General features: G+C 33.0%; 1 protein-coding gene across 2 annotated transcripts; it reads right to left on the bottom strand.

Moving 5' to 3' along the window:
• Positions 1-16: 16 nt before the first annotated feature.
• LOC132721440 (protein HID1-like) lies at positions 17-15,830 on the bottom strand (the record flags this gene model as incomplete). 2 transcript variants are annotated; one of them, XM_060705747.1, is given in 6 exon segments in its annotated part: positions 17-1,487; positions 2,895-3,053; positions 4,250-4,341; positions 5,167-5,280; positions 5,501-5,688; positions 15,708-15,830. In XM_060705747.1, coding segments are annotated over 6 exon segments (740 nt in total), but the record flags the coding sequence as incomplete, so codon positions are not given.
• Between the last annotated feature and the right edge of the window lie 963 nt (positions 15,831-16,793).

Genomic DNA, 16,793 nt, shown 5'->3' with positions numbered 1-16,793 from the left:
CTTTTAAAATGTTACCAAAAATTTGACATGTTTCATGTAAACAAACAAAATATAATTTACAAACAAGTTTTTCCCAGTATGCACTAGGCAGAGTGGAAACAAGTCGGTGATGACCTGATTTGCCATTTTCCTTATTTCTGAATCTAACATTAACCTTTTTTTATAACTAAACCACTACCAAAGACAAGCTTGTATAACCAAACACAACAGTTTATCAATAAAAGATCATATATTTATATCAAATGCTCTATGATAAAATTTATAATCTGAAAAGCTAAGTTCTTGTGCTCATATTATCCTAAGAAATTCATTCTCATTATTAACTAAACATGATTTATTACAATTAACATAACTAGTAAATTACCCAAACAAACTACAATATAGAATAAACCTTAAAGAGACAAGGAAAATATACAAATGTATCTAGTAAAAACATCAATATGGATCAATCTCTCTTAAAGAAAAATAACAAAAGATTCAGAAAACAAAAACAAATGAAAGACAAGAAGTTACACATACTTTCAGCCATTTAAGAAAAACTGAAACCTACAGTTAAATGAAAAACCACAGACAACATGTAATTATATAAGTAAAACATCCTGTGTAAAGATGTCATATGTATGTGAAATTTTCAGAAGTTCAGATTACTTTATCTTTTATTCTGAAGAAATTAAATTATTTTGTATACATAATTGATATACAAAGTTTCAGACAGTGTTAAGTCTATATAGTTAAAATACAACAATTAACAAAAACCATTATGACACACATTTTGTAAATTTTATGACATGCTTGTAAAGTATCTGAAGGTAAAATCTTTGTGAGATTATGAGTTTATCAGATCTTATGCATAATTTAACAACAAAACATTTCTTTCATATTCTAACTTAACTACCTGTTTCAATTATCATTGAAAAAGAACCCCCCCCCCCCCCCAAAAAAAAACACAAAAAAAAGAAAAAAAGAAAGAAAAAAAGGTAAAAGATAAAAAATAACCCAATAAGGAAGAATGCAACAGGAAAATTTTAATGTGATGGTAAAGTGTGTTAAACATGACATTCTGATGTTATCAAAATGGACTGAAAACAACAATTGTTAACATCAAATGTCAATTCTGAAACAAATGAACAGGCTCTAGGTGCTAAAGACTACATTAAACCCAAATCTATATCTTGATTAACTCTTAATATTTTCTTAACATGAAAGTAAACCTACTCAAGTGACCTAAAATTAATCACCAACAAATGAAATAAAAATGGCTTCTTATTTAATTCAAATATGTAAAATTTCCCTTTACACAGGTTGCTATGTAATAGTTACATAGAACTAACAGAACACTTTGTTTTGTGTATTACAACTAGTAATTGGATTCCATGAGATTGTGTTACTGGAGATCCCATCCCTTGTGATCTTCTTGCATCTACTATACCCTTTGAATCTCAAACAATTTCACATTTGTGTCATACCAAATGGGAGGATCCACATTTCTGAAATGAAACAAGACAGGATAAGTATTATAATAACAAACAAGCAAATTCGTTGAATTTATATCCCCCGCCGAGTACTGGTTATTATTAACACAACAACTGAAGACATAAGGCTTTATTTATATATTAATCATGGCATAAACAGTAATATTCTTTGAACTTGATAAATATTCAGGGAAATAACAGAGCCATAACTTTGTATTAAATAGTAAAATCTGGAAATGCCAATGAGATGTATGCATACTACATAACTAATCAAGAGCCATAAAATTGAGTTATAAGTATCTGACCGGAACAAGGCGACTATATGCACATCTCCTCTTAGTATCCCATAAAGTTTCATTGAATTCCAGCCGGTGGTAGCAGAGAAGTAGCGAGGAAACAAATATTTTTTCTATATGGATACTGCATAACTAATCAAGGGCCATAACTCTGAGTTAAAGTGTCTGACCGGAACAAGCCGATGATATGCGCATCTCCTCTTGGTATTGAAGGTTCCCATAAAGTTTTGTTGAATTCCAGCCAGAAGTTGCAGAGAAGTAGTGCGGAAACGATTTTTACTCTATATGCATACTACATAACTAATCAAGGGCCATAACTCTGAGTTAAAGGGTCTGACCGGAACAAGCCGACGATATGCGCATCTCCTCTTGATATTGATGATTCCCATAAAGTTTCGTTGAATTCCAGCCAGTAGTTGCAGAGAACTACTCCGGAAATGATTTTTACTCCATATGCATAATGCATAACTAATCAAGGGTCATAACTCTGAGTTAAAGTGTCTGACCCGAACAAGCCGACGACATGCGCATCTCCTCTTGGTATTGAAGCTTCCCATAAACGATTTTTACTCCATATGCATACTGCATAACTAATCAAGGGCCATAACTCTGAGTTAAAGTGTCTGACCGGAACAAGCCGACGATATGCGCATCTCCTCTTGATATTGATGATTCCCATAAAGTTTTGTTGAATTCCAGCCAATAGTTGCAGAGAACTACTTTGGAAACGAAATTCGGACGGACTGACGGATGGACAGACGGACGAACGGACGGTCAGATGCGCATCTCCTCTTGATATTGATGATTCCCATAAAGTTTCGTTGAATTCCAGCCATTAGTTGCAGAGAACTACTCCGGAAACGAAATTCGGACGGACGGATGGACTTAAGATTGATGTTCTTAGAAAATAACCTACAATTATTATCGTGAAGGAACATATAATAAGTTCTGAAAGACATACAGAAAAAGTTCTAAGTGGATCCCCAGTGGTTAATGTGACATGAAGTTGCAGTCAAACCTTTGACAAAGTGTAAAACCTACATCATTGCCAAGGTTAATTGGATAGCCCAGAATTCCTTCAAATAAACACACTAAAAAATCAAATTTTGTACATGTGATTGTTTACCTAAGGTATATAACTCCCCATAAGTATGTCCTGAACCACATAGTGGTTCCACTATTTGCCTGGTATTTCCTGATCAATATAGGGTGTGGTACTGGTAATAGGCCAACTAGAGTACCATGCTGCAGGAATTTCAATATCTCACTCTCATCTGTCAGTCCCCTGTAATGGTATGGTAATTACTCTCATTAAATTCCACTAAACACATTCAGTATGATTTTAAAAGTTCAATACCTTCATATCAAAGATTTTGAGAAGAATTTCATACAAATTTGAGAAGAATTTCATACAAATTTGAGAAGAATTTCATACAAAATGTGTAGAAGTGTTCATTATTGAATTTTACCCATGAAATATGGTGCTATATCAGTCAAATATATTTCATATTTTTTAAAAATAAACATGAAATATAAATATGAAAGTGGGCGGAGTTATTTTAAGGGACTTCTTTTGCCATTTTGTTTGAAAAATCTGATAAATACGAAACTTTTTTTATTTAAATATGTTTTGAAACCTATCTAGAATGATAGAAAATGGTCTAACTAAGAAAATAAATCCGAACATCAATATCTTAAATTCAGTTATTAACGCTGTACAGACGTTTAAAGAGTTGTTTACGTGACGTCATAATGTAGCGCCAAAGATCGCATGCAAAACAAGACGCAATAATAAATTACAGCACTCTCATTCAATATCAGTATTGAACTTTTTTAATTACCAAAATTCTTACTGGCTATCCTACTATAGAGCTTTCTTAGAATTAGCCACACAGTATCATAATTCTTTCCTACTGTAACATTAAAAATCTCATTATTGGCTTTAATTTATGTATGTGACTATATATGACCAAAAGAATTACATGACATATGAGAACAAATATGTCTTATTTCAATTTCCAATTAAACCCTGTTTATTACATGCTTTTCGGTGGTTTATAGAAATATATCAGCGATATAAAAACTGGTAACTTCACTGTTTGAAACAGTGAAATTACCACTTTGATAATTTCACTGTTTTGAATTTAAGCCCCTTACGTTGTTTCACTGAAATATCAGCGTGCACAGAACTGGGTACCAACTTAATGACGTGACGTCGTAAATGACGTCACGATGTATTATTATTTAGTGCGCTTTTCATTCAGTATTAGGTTTAATGTCTTTTTAAAACGTTTCTTTGCATATAATAAAAAGAAAATTTGTTTAGTTTAGTGTAAGATCAAAATATATTTCACCTTGTGAACACCAAAAGGTCATATTTCATATACGTTTTGGTGCTCACTCGGTGAAATACATTCCGATCTTACACTGAACTAAACAAATATCCTCTATATATAATAAAAACAAAGTATATAAACCTACTTGTCAATACATATTTTCTCAACTTGTGGAACAAGCACCTGTAACATTCTCATAATTGTCTGTAAAGGTAACTTATGCTTCCAAGAGTGTACCTATGGATTAAAATTTAAACATAAATTATAAAGACTATTAAGTGGTAATATTCAAACAATTCTTGAAAAGAGTGAATTTTGTAAATTCTGAAATATTAGAATAGAATTTCAATTAGAATATCAAGCTTTTGTATGAAAAGATTAAAAAGAAAGATCTTCATGTTTATAATTCTTTAATCAACATTTGTAACAAAATCAAAACACCTGTTTATAAAAGTTTATTTCATGCTTTCCAGTGTTTTAATGTAATATATCAGATGATTATATTCTGATAAACCACTAGTGAAATTTATAAAATATAATTTTCACTGTAGCCGGACTACATCTGAATGCGGATGAAAAGAAAATCATAACTAAATGGAATAACAGGCAGAAATAAATGCTGTCATGCGTAAATTTTGCTTCTTTAGGAAAAGAAAGTCGATGTCACCATACATCATATTAAAAATGTAACAAAATTTGAGAAATCTAACAGAACTACATTTCAAAATTGATGATGTGACGTCACGATGTGATGACGTCACAAAGGAGAATGCGCGACGTTACGCGGCAAAATCAGTAAAAAATACTTAAAATTACTTAAAAAGCATGAAATAAAAAGAAAATTTATTTGTTTTACATATAAGATTGAAATATATTTCATTTGTGAACACCAGCTATTATATTTTCACTCGTGGCTACGCCACTCGTGAAAATATGGCATCTGGTGTTCACTCAGTGAAATTATATTTCAATCTTACAAGCAAAACAAACAAATATCCTCTATATGTTGTTATCTAATAAAGGAATTACAGTAAAATAACTCAGAAATATTTGTTCTCATACCCAATCAGGTGTGGCAACCCAGCCACCGCCAGCACTAGATGTGGATCCAGCTCGCTTGAAGGGTGCTCTTGCAGTTTCACTATTTGGTGTAGTTGGGGTAGCAGGTGGAGTCTCCTAGTATATATACATTAAGATATAACCACAGGCAACAGTATGAGAACATTGCTTTTTACTAAAGAACATGTAAACATATTCATTTTTTGGAAGGTTTTAACTGTATAGGATTTAAATTAATCACTTAAACAGAATTGATCACAAAAATGAAATGTGAACGTTTAAATTTATCAATCAGTGGCTTCCCATGGTTTAATATAGGATTATTTTATTAGCATACCACACTTTTAGATTTCTGCATTTTTGCCTGCTGGGCCTGGCCATCTTTGTCTGAAACTGAAGGAGCCATAGGATCTTCTATCTCATTTTTAGGCTGTATACTCATTGTACCAGCAGATGTGGCAAGCTCCTGCATCGGTTCTTTATGAGCATCATCTGGCGCTGAAGGCTCTGTCATTTTGTCTAACCCTGTAACATATATACTTATAACCTCAAAATACTGACAAAAAACTGCTATAATTATACATCATATTTATAGTTAATTGACTTTCAAGGATCAGAAATCTGTCTATACCAATAAGATTCACTTTAAAAGTTTAGACAATAAATATTGATAAAATCAATGCAATAATGTGTTCTCAAATTTAGCCGGTATGGTGAACGTAAAACAAATGACCATCTACAACTAGTTTAATCACTTTAAGTCAGCCCAAACGTTTCAGTCATCACACTTTTATCAAACAAGAGGGCCAAGATGGCCTTAGATCCCTCACCTGACCCATCAAACTCATCCTAACAATTTCCTAGACAAGCATTCTGACCAAGTTTCATGACAGGTGAGTCAAAAATGTGACCACTAGAGTGTTAACAAGGATTATCCATATTTGAGCAGTGTGACCTTGTTTTTAACCCCAGGTGACCCATCATCGAACTTGACCTAGAAATCATCAAAACAAACTTTCAGACCAATTTCCAGGATACTTAAATCAAAACAGTAGCCACTAGAGTGTTAACTAGATTTTTCTATTTTTAGCTCCTGTGATCTAGTTTTTCATCCGAAATGACCTTTGTTCGAACACATCCAAGCAATTACCTAGACAAGCATCCTGACCAAGTTTCATGATAATTCAGTCAAAAATGTGACCACAAGAGTGTTAACAAGGTTGTTCTATTTTTAGCTCCTGTGACCTAGTTTTTCATCAAAGATTACCCATGTTATAACTCATCTGAGCTTTTACCTAGATAAGCATCTTGACCAAGTTTGATGATGATTGAGGCAAAAAAGAGACCGCTAGAGTGTTAACCAACAAGTGTGGACGGACGCCGGGCGACAGACATTCAATGATCCTAAAAGCTCACCCTGAACTAGCTCAGGTGAGCTAAAAATTAATGTTACTTAATGTTAAATAAATTGCCACTAAAGGTGAAAGGTTTTCAAAAATATCAGCATGAAAATAAGGCTAAAACTGCGCCATAAATGGCACAAACAACTAGAGCTGCAACAGGAGTGACAAATACCCCCACCATCTGTACTATGACACAAGATCTTACATAGGTCCTTTAATCATCATTTTTAAAATGAACATTTGAGCTAAGTCAACAGAAAGTCCTGCAAAAAGTATCAAATTTATTGAGCATACACAAATCTGTCTGAAATTTGACTTTTGAGGTTGACTTCGAGTCAGCGCAAGAAGATGGGACAAAGTGATTCCAGAATAGTCCCCTCAATGTTATGTGGTGGAGATATATGGGGATGGGGGGGGGGGAATTACAGAACTAAAAAAGTTAGATAATGTATAAAATGTATCTTAACATATTCACAAAATATTAGTATGGATGGCTGAAGATATCAAATTTTTACAAAAATACATCTCATAATTCAACAATAATGTACAAATATTTCTCAGTTCTGACTTCAAACACATGTTATATGATATACTTAACATCAAAAGAGGTCACCAGTGAAAAGCAAAAATTTATTGTTTGCTTACAATTTCAGACACAAGTTTTTGGGTGGGTGATTCATATTACAATACTTTACAAAGGTGAAAATTAATACATTTAAATACAGTTTTTTAAAAATATATATTAGTGTTAACTAAAATGTCAATTTAAAGGACTCTTTTCCAGCAATTTTGCATGGGAGCACAGAAAAAAATTAAGTCTTTTAAAGAAAAAATTCAATGACATTATCACGATTTTGGCCTTGGTGATGTTCAAAATAAAACAAGAAATCATAGTACTGAAACAAGATTGCATTTGAGAAAAATGCTATGCCACCGCATTAATACAACACTAAATAGAAGTGTAGGAACAGATTTTCTTTGTTTCTATACAATTTTGAAGATTGTCATAATGCATAGATCCCTGACCTATCTAATTCTTATTATCAGATTAGTTAAATCTGTTGTTAACTCAATAAAAGATCAGAGTAGGAATATATCAATGCACTTGAGTCTAGTGAATTTGGTGTTGAAGGTCATATTTCACACAGCCTAAATTTCATGACCACATCAAAGGACAACATAGTAAGACACTTTGTCAAAATCTAGGTCAGCTGAAATCAAAGTTCACTTAACATCTTAATCTGTACACATGGTTCAAATTTCATAGCTGTACATCAAAGGACAAGAAAGTAGGTCACATCATCAAAATCTAGTTCACCTGATATCAAAGTTCAATTTTACAACTAAAACTGTGCACATGGTCAAAATTTCATTGCTGTACATCAAAGGACAAGAAAGTAGGTCACTGTCCCCTTGGGCAAGGCAAAATTTTGGACCCAAGGGTTTAATTCAAAACAATCTTGATACAGGTCCACCAAACAACATTTCAAGTCAAATATCTAAGCTGTAGCTCTCTCCTATTCAGAAAAGATTTGTTTTATTTTCTGTTTTTACTATGTGAACATAATGAGAATCACTGCCCCTGGGCAGGGCCAATTTTAACACTAGGGGCATAATTAAAACAACTTTAGTAGAGAACCCATAGAATATATTATAGAGCAAACATCAAAGCTCTATGCCTTGTACCTTCAGACAAAAATATTTCTTTTTTTTTTTACTATATGTACATAGTGAAAATCAATGACTCCTGGGGTGGGGCCAATTTTGACCCCAGGGCTATAATGTGTACAATCTTGCTACAGGTTCACTACATAATGTTTCATGCAAAATATCTTAACTCTAGCCTTTGTAAATTTAGAGAAGATGTTTTTTTAAGTTTTTACTATATATACATATAAGGAAAACCTATGGCCCATGGGGCGGGTCTTATTTTGACACAATCTGAGGCAAAATTTGAACAACTTTGGTAGAGTACCTATAGATGATATCATTTAACAAATATTCAAGCTCTAAGCCTTGTACCTTCAGACAATAAGATTTTTTTATTTTTTACTATATGTATATATTGAAAATCAATGACCCCGGGGCAGGGGCAATTTTGACCCCAGGGCTATAATTTGAACAATCTTGCTAGAAGTTCACTTCACAATGTTTCATGCAAAATATCTAACCTCTAGCATTTGCTAGAAGAAATTATTTTACTATAAAGTTTTTACTATATACATATAAGGAAAACCAATGACCCCCGGGGCAGGGCCGATTTTGACCCCAGGGCTATAATTTGAACAATCTGAGTAGAGGTCTACCAGACAATGCCTTATGCAAAATATCTAAGCTCACAGCCTTTTGGGTCTTTACAAGAAGGTATTTTAAGTTTTTACTATATGTACATATAGTGAAAATCAATGACCCCCGGGGCGGGGCCGATTTTGACCCCAGGGCTATAATTTGAACAATCTTGGTAAGGGTCTATCAGACAATGCCTTATGCAAAATATCTAAGCTCTAGGCCTTTTGGGTCTTTACAAGAAGTTATTTTAAGTTTTTACTACATGTACATATAGTGAAAATCAATGACCCCCGGGGCGGGGCCGATTTTGACCCCAGGGTTAAAATTTGATTAATCTTGGTAGACCTCTACCAGACAATGCCTTATGCAAAATATCTAAGCTCTAGGCCTTTTGGGTCTTTACAAGAAGGTATTTTAAGTTTTTACTATATGTACATATAGTGAAAATCAATGACCCCCGGGGCGGGGCCGATTTTGACCCCAGGGTTATAATTTGAACAATCTCGGTAGAGGTCTACCAGACAATGCCTTATGCAAAATATCTAAGCTCTAGGCCTTTTGGGTCTTTACAAGAAGATTTTTTAAATTTATTCTTATAATTCCTTTTGGTTGCCATGGCAACCAGATTTCTGCATGGAATGAAATTCTTTGAACAACTTTGGAAGCCCTTCACCCAAGGATCAATCCTGCCAAGTTTGGTTGAAATTGGACAAGTGGTTTTTCACAAGAAGATTTTTTAAGTTCACTATATAATCTATATAACACACACACACACAAACAAACACACACACAGGTGAATCGCTATATGCCACCGCATCGCAGATGCTGCGGTGGCATAAAAAAGATGCATGTAATAAATGAAAGTGAAGCTGCATTTCTCTAAAGAAAATTTACAATGACAACAAACAGAGTCAAAATGTTATGATATGCCACCTAAAGATCCCTGAACATCCATTATATACTGGTTTTAGCTATGCAGATTAACTTCATGCTTATGTATTATATATATGGGTTATATTTCATATATGCACTCAATAATAGAAACTACTCAAGCAGAATAATCTAGAGTATATGAAATGCATAAGAGAAAATGATAAAAGCAAAATTTTGGTTAAAATTGTTCCCTTAAAACAAAAAAGGTCAGTTAATTTAACTTAATAAGGTGAAGATGTCACTTATGCTTAATTATGCCCATTTGTAAATATTGGTCTTAGCATTATGCACTAAATTCTTCATAAAAATCCTTTACAAAGGAAGACTATGACTTAACAATCTGACTGTAACTGGCACTTAACATTCATGATATAACATGCTTTCTTTATAACAGTTTTGATTGGTGAAAAAAACAAAAACTAGAAATGTGTCCATAGGACACGGGTGCCCCCACCGCGCCACTGTTCTGTCAATCTTTTTACTAAGTCAAGGGAAATAACTCTACAAATACTGGATAAATCCACAAGCTAAACCCCAGATGCAAATCTAAATATGCTGAGCGTTACCTGCCCATAAGGTTTAATGACTATGTCAAATCCTTTTTGAGAAACTTGCGAGACAAGCTGAAAATTGCAAAAATTTTCTAAGTGAAGGGCAATAACTCTAAAAATACTAAATAAATCCAGACGAAAATACCTGGTGCACAACTGCACATGCTGATCAATATTCCTGTAAAGTTACATGACTCTAGGTCAAATACTTTTTGAGTTACGTGCGACACAAGTTGAAAATTGCAAAATTTTACTAAGTCAAGGGCAATAACTCTGAAAATACAAAAAATATACTAAAAATATCCAGACGAAAATACCCAGGTGCACAATTACACATGCTGATCAACATTCCTGTAAAGTTTCATGACTCTAGGTCAAATACTTTTTGAGTTACGTGCGACACAAGTTGAAAATTGCAAAATTTTACTAAGTCAAGGGCAATAACTCTGAAAATACTAAAAATATCCAGACGAAAATACCCAGGTGCACAACTAAACATGCTGATCAACATTCCTGTAAAGTTTCATGACTCTAGGTCAAATATTTTTAGAGTTACGTGCGACACAAAAGTTAACGGACGGACGGACGGACGGAAGGACGGACGGACAAGGGTAAATCTAAATGCCCGCCACTAACGTGGGGGCACAAAAACAAGAGGGACATGATGGCCCTGAATTGCTCATCAGAAACAATTGTTTTTCAGTGTTAGAAATTATTTTTCAAATGAACTTGCCTGAAGGCATGTCCAGCTCAACTCCAACTTGCACCTATAGAAAATTATTAGTTTCGACACAGTTGTTTGTTTTTTTGTTTTTTTTTCATAATAAAAAATGGAATCTTTCATAAATGGCCGAATTGCATTGTTACTGTTCATCTGAAAAGTAAAGCATGCCAACTCACGCTACTCATTTTTTCTATTTTCAGCTCTATCGGCTCTTAAAAGGGGCCAATCAAATTAATTTGAGCAAACTTGATAAAAAACCCTCTAAGAATGCTATGGACAAAGTTTTATGATCATCCATCCATCAATTTATTTAGTAAATGTTTAAACATTTTCTATTTTATAGCCCTAGTGGCCCCTAAAAGGGGCCAATCAAATTAATCTAACCAAATTTGATAAAAGACTACCTAAGAATGCTACAGACAAAGTTTGGTGATCATCCATCAAATAGTTCAGTAGATAAAGTTGTTTAAGGTTTTTCTACTTTTAGCTTTAACAGCCCCTAAACGGGACCTATCAAATTAATATGAGCAAAATGATAAAATACTACCTAAAAATACTACAGACAAACTTTGGTGATCATCCATCAATTAGTTCAGTATAAAAAATGTTTAAAGGCTTTTCTATTTTTAGCTCTGTTGACCCCTAAAAGGGGCCAATTGAAATCATATGTGACTGTCACAAGGATGCTACAGACCAAATTTGAGGTAAATTTGTCCAGCAGTCTCAAAGTCGACGCATGAAGACAAACGCCGGAGCATCTCCCTTTGATACGTATAGCTCACATTGACCCTTTGGTTCTGGTGAGCTAAAAATGGATTGTAAATCATGCAATATCAGTTTCGAGGTTCATTATATAGAATAAAATAAATGTCCCACCATAAGTTCATAACATAAATATTGATGAGCAATATTTTAAATATACCTTTTGCTTTTACCATTTCCTTAACAGATGTAGGACAATATGTCCTGTGTAAGTCTCGAAAGTGTTGAAATCCTAGAATATTTAATTTAAAGCTTGTTACAGTAATAAATTTGATCAATATAAATCATATTACTTGTGACTTTTAGATTCTTTCCTAATGGTTATATTACATTTTTTATGTTTTGACTTACAGCGAAAAATATCAACATTAAAATCTATCTTATAGAATAACACTGTCATACATAAAAAATTTTGGCGATATGAAAAGATGCAATATACTACAATTTCCATGTACAACACCTTTTATATAAACAACAAGACTGCCGCCATTGAGGTGATGATGAAAAGATGTGACCTTGACCATAAGGTTGGAATTCAGGTGTTGTGCATGACACGTCATCCAATAATTGTGAACATATGTGCCAAGTAATTTCCAAAATCCTACCATGTTAAGTTTTTACCTCCAAATGTGACCTTGACCTTGAAGGTAGGGCTTCAGGTGTTGTGCATGATATGTTGTCCTGTTATTATGAACATTTGTGCCAAGTCATTTCAAAATCGCTTGATCAATGAAATTTTTTAAGACCAGACATATAATATACCCTATAACAGACCATGTAAAGCTTTGACCTCAAAGTGTGGCATCGACCTTGCAGGTAGGGATCAGGGTTTTACACATGACACATTGTATTATCATTGTGAACATTTGTGCCATATAATTTCAAAATCACTTGATGTATGAAAAAGTTATGGACCAGACACAAAATATACCCTATAACAGACCATATTAAGCTTTGACCTCCAAGTGTGACCTTAACTTTGAAGGTTGGCGTCTGGCTGTTGGGCACTACACCTCGTCTCATTATTGTAGAATAAACATATTTCTTTTAGCTCGATTGCAAAACAAGTTCTTGCAACTTATATTAATCACTTTCAAGTCTGCTCCTTGGAACTAACCAGTATTGGTATCATATGAGAAATCATGGTTGTGGCCCGAGTAGGGCTTGAACCCATGATCCCTGTGTTGAGGGGCAGACAACTTAAAGAAAATTATGAACTGGACATGTAGCACATGAAACACACCATTTCAAATTCTTTTGATGAATGGCTTAGTTATAGGTCAGTATAAAAAGTGTGACAGACGGACAAAGCCCATTTCTATATCAACTGTTTTTCTTTCTGAAAAGGTCAGGGACAATAATTGTGACACAAATACAGACAAACAAAATACATGATGGCCAAAAAAGCATCCACAAAATGTCCTCTCACCGTACAAGGAGCATAAATAACCTTCATTTCTAATAACAAAAGTTTAAGATGTAACAACTACTGTAAACAGATAGATATGTTCAATCTATTGTAAACCATACAATTATACTATTGTCTACAAGTTATTTTATCTAAAAGGAAGAGTTTCTTACGAGATAATGGATTTGTTTTGTTAAAATAACCACATGCCTTAAGTTGGATTTCAATGAGTTATCTTTATGACAATAGCAAATACTGGTGTTTCTATAATGACAGAACTATCATCCAAAATTCATACACAGTTTAAAAGAGTTGAAAGTTTTAATTATTCAAGCAGATAAATCTGACATCAAATGCCGATATATCAGAATTGAATATGAATGCTGTATCTTTAAAACCATCATTACAAATGTACATTTATCACATAAACCACGACGCAGGAGTGTAATAAAGCCATTCAATAACAAGCAATTATCATAGTATTGCAAGCAATCCATAAGTCCCCTACCGGTTAGAACCCCATCAACAATCTGAAGGGCCATTGGCCATTCACTAATGTTTCAATTTTTCTCTATTTTAAGTAAACTTGTTGGAAAAGTTCTTTAAAAGTGATCACAGGAAACAGTTTTTATGAACAGACAGACAGACGGACTAAAGGACACTCTAAAGTTAATATTTGAAACATCCCTGTTACCAAAATATAACATTTTAAAAGCAAAATTCTTAAAGAGGAGATATATCTTGAATTAAAGCTGCAATTTCATAAAAATTTTCAGCTCTTTTTGACTAATCACAAATATTGTTATATTTGCCATGTTTTAAGCCTATTTGTTGCCAAGGCAACTGATATTTTTTCAAAATAGGAAGAACAGATAAGACATGCATAATCTCAAGACTGCTATCTACCCATATGTCAAGTTTCATAAAAATATTTCCAGTACTTTTTGCGTTATCACTGGATCCAGTTTATGTGTAAAATTTGCCATATTTTCAGCCTATTTGTTGCCATAGCAACCAGAATTTTCAACATAGGAAGAAAAGAAAAAGACGTGCATAATCCCAAGACCGCCATCTACCCATATGTCAAGTTTCATAAAAATATTTCCAGTACCTTTTGCGTTATCACTGGATCCAGTTTATGTGTAAAATTTGCCATATTTTCAGCCTATTTGTTGCCATAGCAACCAGAATTTTCAACATAGGAAGAAAAGAAAAAGACGTGCATAATCTCCATACTGCTATCTATCCATATACCAAGTTTCATAAAAATATTTTCAGTACTTTTCAAGTTATCGCGGGATCCAGTTTTGTGGACGGACGGACTGACGGACTGACGGACTGACAGACAGACAGACGGACGGACAGACAGACGGACAGACGGACGGAGGGTAAACCTAAAGTCCCCTCCGGTAAACCGGTAGGGGACTAAAAATGATATTACACTAGTGTAATAACACTTTGACGTGACGTCATTTGCGCTATATATAAACATAGCGTAAAAGCGCGCTAATTGTAGCGTTACACTATAAACGCGTCAATGAAAAATAACTCTTTTTAACAGTTTATCGTTCTTATTTCATATATGTGATAAATAGAATATTATATTCGTGTAGATTCAAAACTAAATTTATTGAACTCGTTGAATAAAACAATATTATGCTCGCAAAATATGATTTTATTCAACTTGTTCAATAAATTTAGTATTAAATCTACACTCATTCAATATCCTCTATTAGTATCCTGAGATAAAATTGTGCAAAGAATCTCAATAATTATGAATGCAAATAAATACATAAAGAAAACCAGTTTTTGTAATTTGCTTATTCATCATTATCCAATATTTTAAGCAAGTACATGTAAAGTAAAGCGAAGATACTGTGAAAAAAAGCCACTTTTGAAAACATTTTTATGGTACTTTTAATGGTCTACCTCATTTTATACTAAGTTAAGTTACTGTGTTTTACAAAGAAATAAATGCTGTATGTTTAACTGGCATAAAGATTTTAGTATTATAGCTGTTGTAAATAAAGACAGGACTGAAATAATTTATACAGTCAAAACAATACAGTCACTGAAAAAAACAAGTAAACATGTAAATGTTTAATAACCAGCAACTTTGTTTGTATGCCATGAAAATAATCTTGTGAATAATACTGATTCTAGTAAAGAGGCTAATACAAAATTTTGTTTTCATATAATTCAAATTAATTCTAATTCTTATTCTTTCTTTAAAAAATAAAAACTTGATGTAAAAAGAAATTATACGTCACAAAATAACCCACGAAAAACCCAAACATTTTTCTATAACATACTGATTCAGTTGCCTAATAGCCTACAAAGATGATTGTGATGTTTTTAAATATACAGTAATCAAAAGTGGCCACAATATTAGTAAATACAGCATTACAGGTTATTTTACAAGTTCTGATTAGTTTGGTGTAAGGAAAACACTTTAAATAAGAGCATTATGTTACGTTTTTTTGATTTCGGTTTGTGAACAGTAGCATGTGAGACTTGCGAAATATCAACTCTGAAAAATGGCCCACCATCTATGAAGGAAAGTTCCGGGTCACCTGCCAAGTCACACTGGACATGCACTGTGTCAAAAATTAGTCAAAAATTATTTCAGTATTTTTTTAATTAAAGATTTTACAAAGAAATAGATTATAAAAACTCCTACATCTGCATTATTATACTTTAATCCTAAAATACTATTAAGTCTTTCATGGATGAAATAGAGAGCATTACTTAAAGCCTTACATAATGTATCAATGGACTTTACTTGAACCATGTGATCTTCAAATATAATCATTATTTTATCAAATATTATCAACTTAGCCTTGTTATTATTTTCTGAGTGTAAAAATCACTACCAAATCCATATTGTACTTAAGATAACTTTGTCATTAATTATTCTTGTATGTGTTATGACTCCAACATATTTCAGATGCTTTTTTTAAATTATGTATCATCAAGTGCCTAATCACTTTCTATATCATAATTATAGAAAACAACACTGAAAAGTATTTCTCGAAAACTGAATGTTGCAACACTAATAAACCTAGAATATTTTAGGATCTTTAAAGTTTACAACATTAAATTGACAACAACAACAACAACAACAAAGTGGTAAACAATAACTATCATGCTTTGGATTGCAGTGCATTTCAAGTTTTGTGTTATACATTTATTTTTTTCATTTGTTGCACACCATACCCTATATGTTCATTAGATAACAATTTTTTTTTCTTTCAGAAGATAGGTGACAATTGCTACAATATCTGATTTGTTTTCTAAGTCAAATTTAAAAAAAATCTATATTTGAGCTGCGCCATGACAAAACCAACATGATGCCTTTGCGACCAGCATGGTTCCAGACCAGCTGCAGACTGATCAAGATCCTCTTACAAGTTGAGAAACTGATAGCGGATCATGATCAGACGATATATAATTTTGATTCTAACTCACTTCACACTATTCCATTATCAAACAGATAAGGCAATCAAGTGCATTATTATATAGTACATTTATAATTATGCACAGTATAAAAAACGAAAAGT

This window comes from Ruditapes philippinarum, unplaced genomic scaffold (genome assembly GCF_026571515.1).
Source record: "Ruditapes philippinarum isolate M1 unplaced genomic scaffold, ASM2657151v2 ctg18531_1_1_1_1, whole genome shotgun sequence".
NCBI classification, from domain to species: domain Eukaryota; kingdom Metazoa; phylum Mollusca; class Bivalvia; order Venerida; family Veneridae; genus Ruditapes; species Ruditapes philippinarum.
The sequence above is the reverse complement of the archived record's forward strand: the minus strand, read 5'-3'. Positions and strand labels throughout refer to the sequence as shown.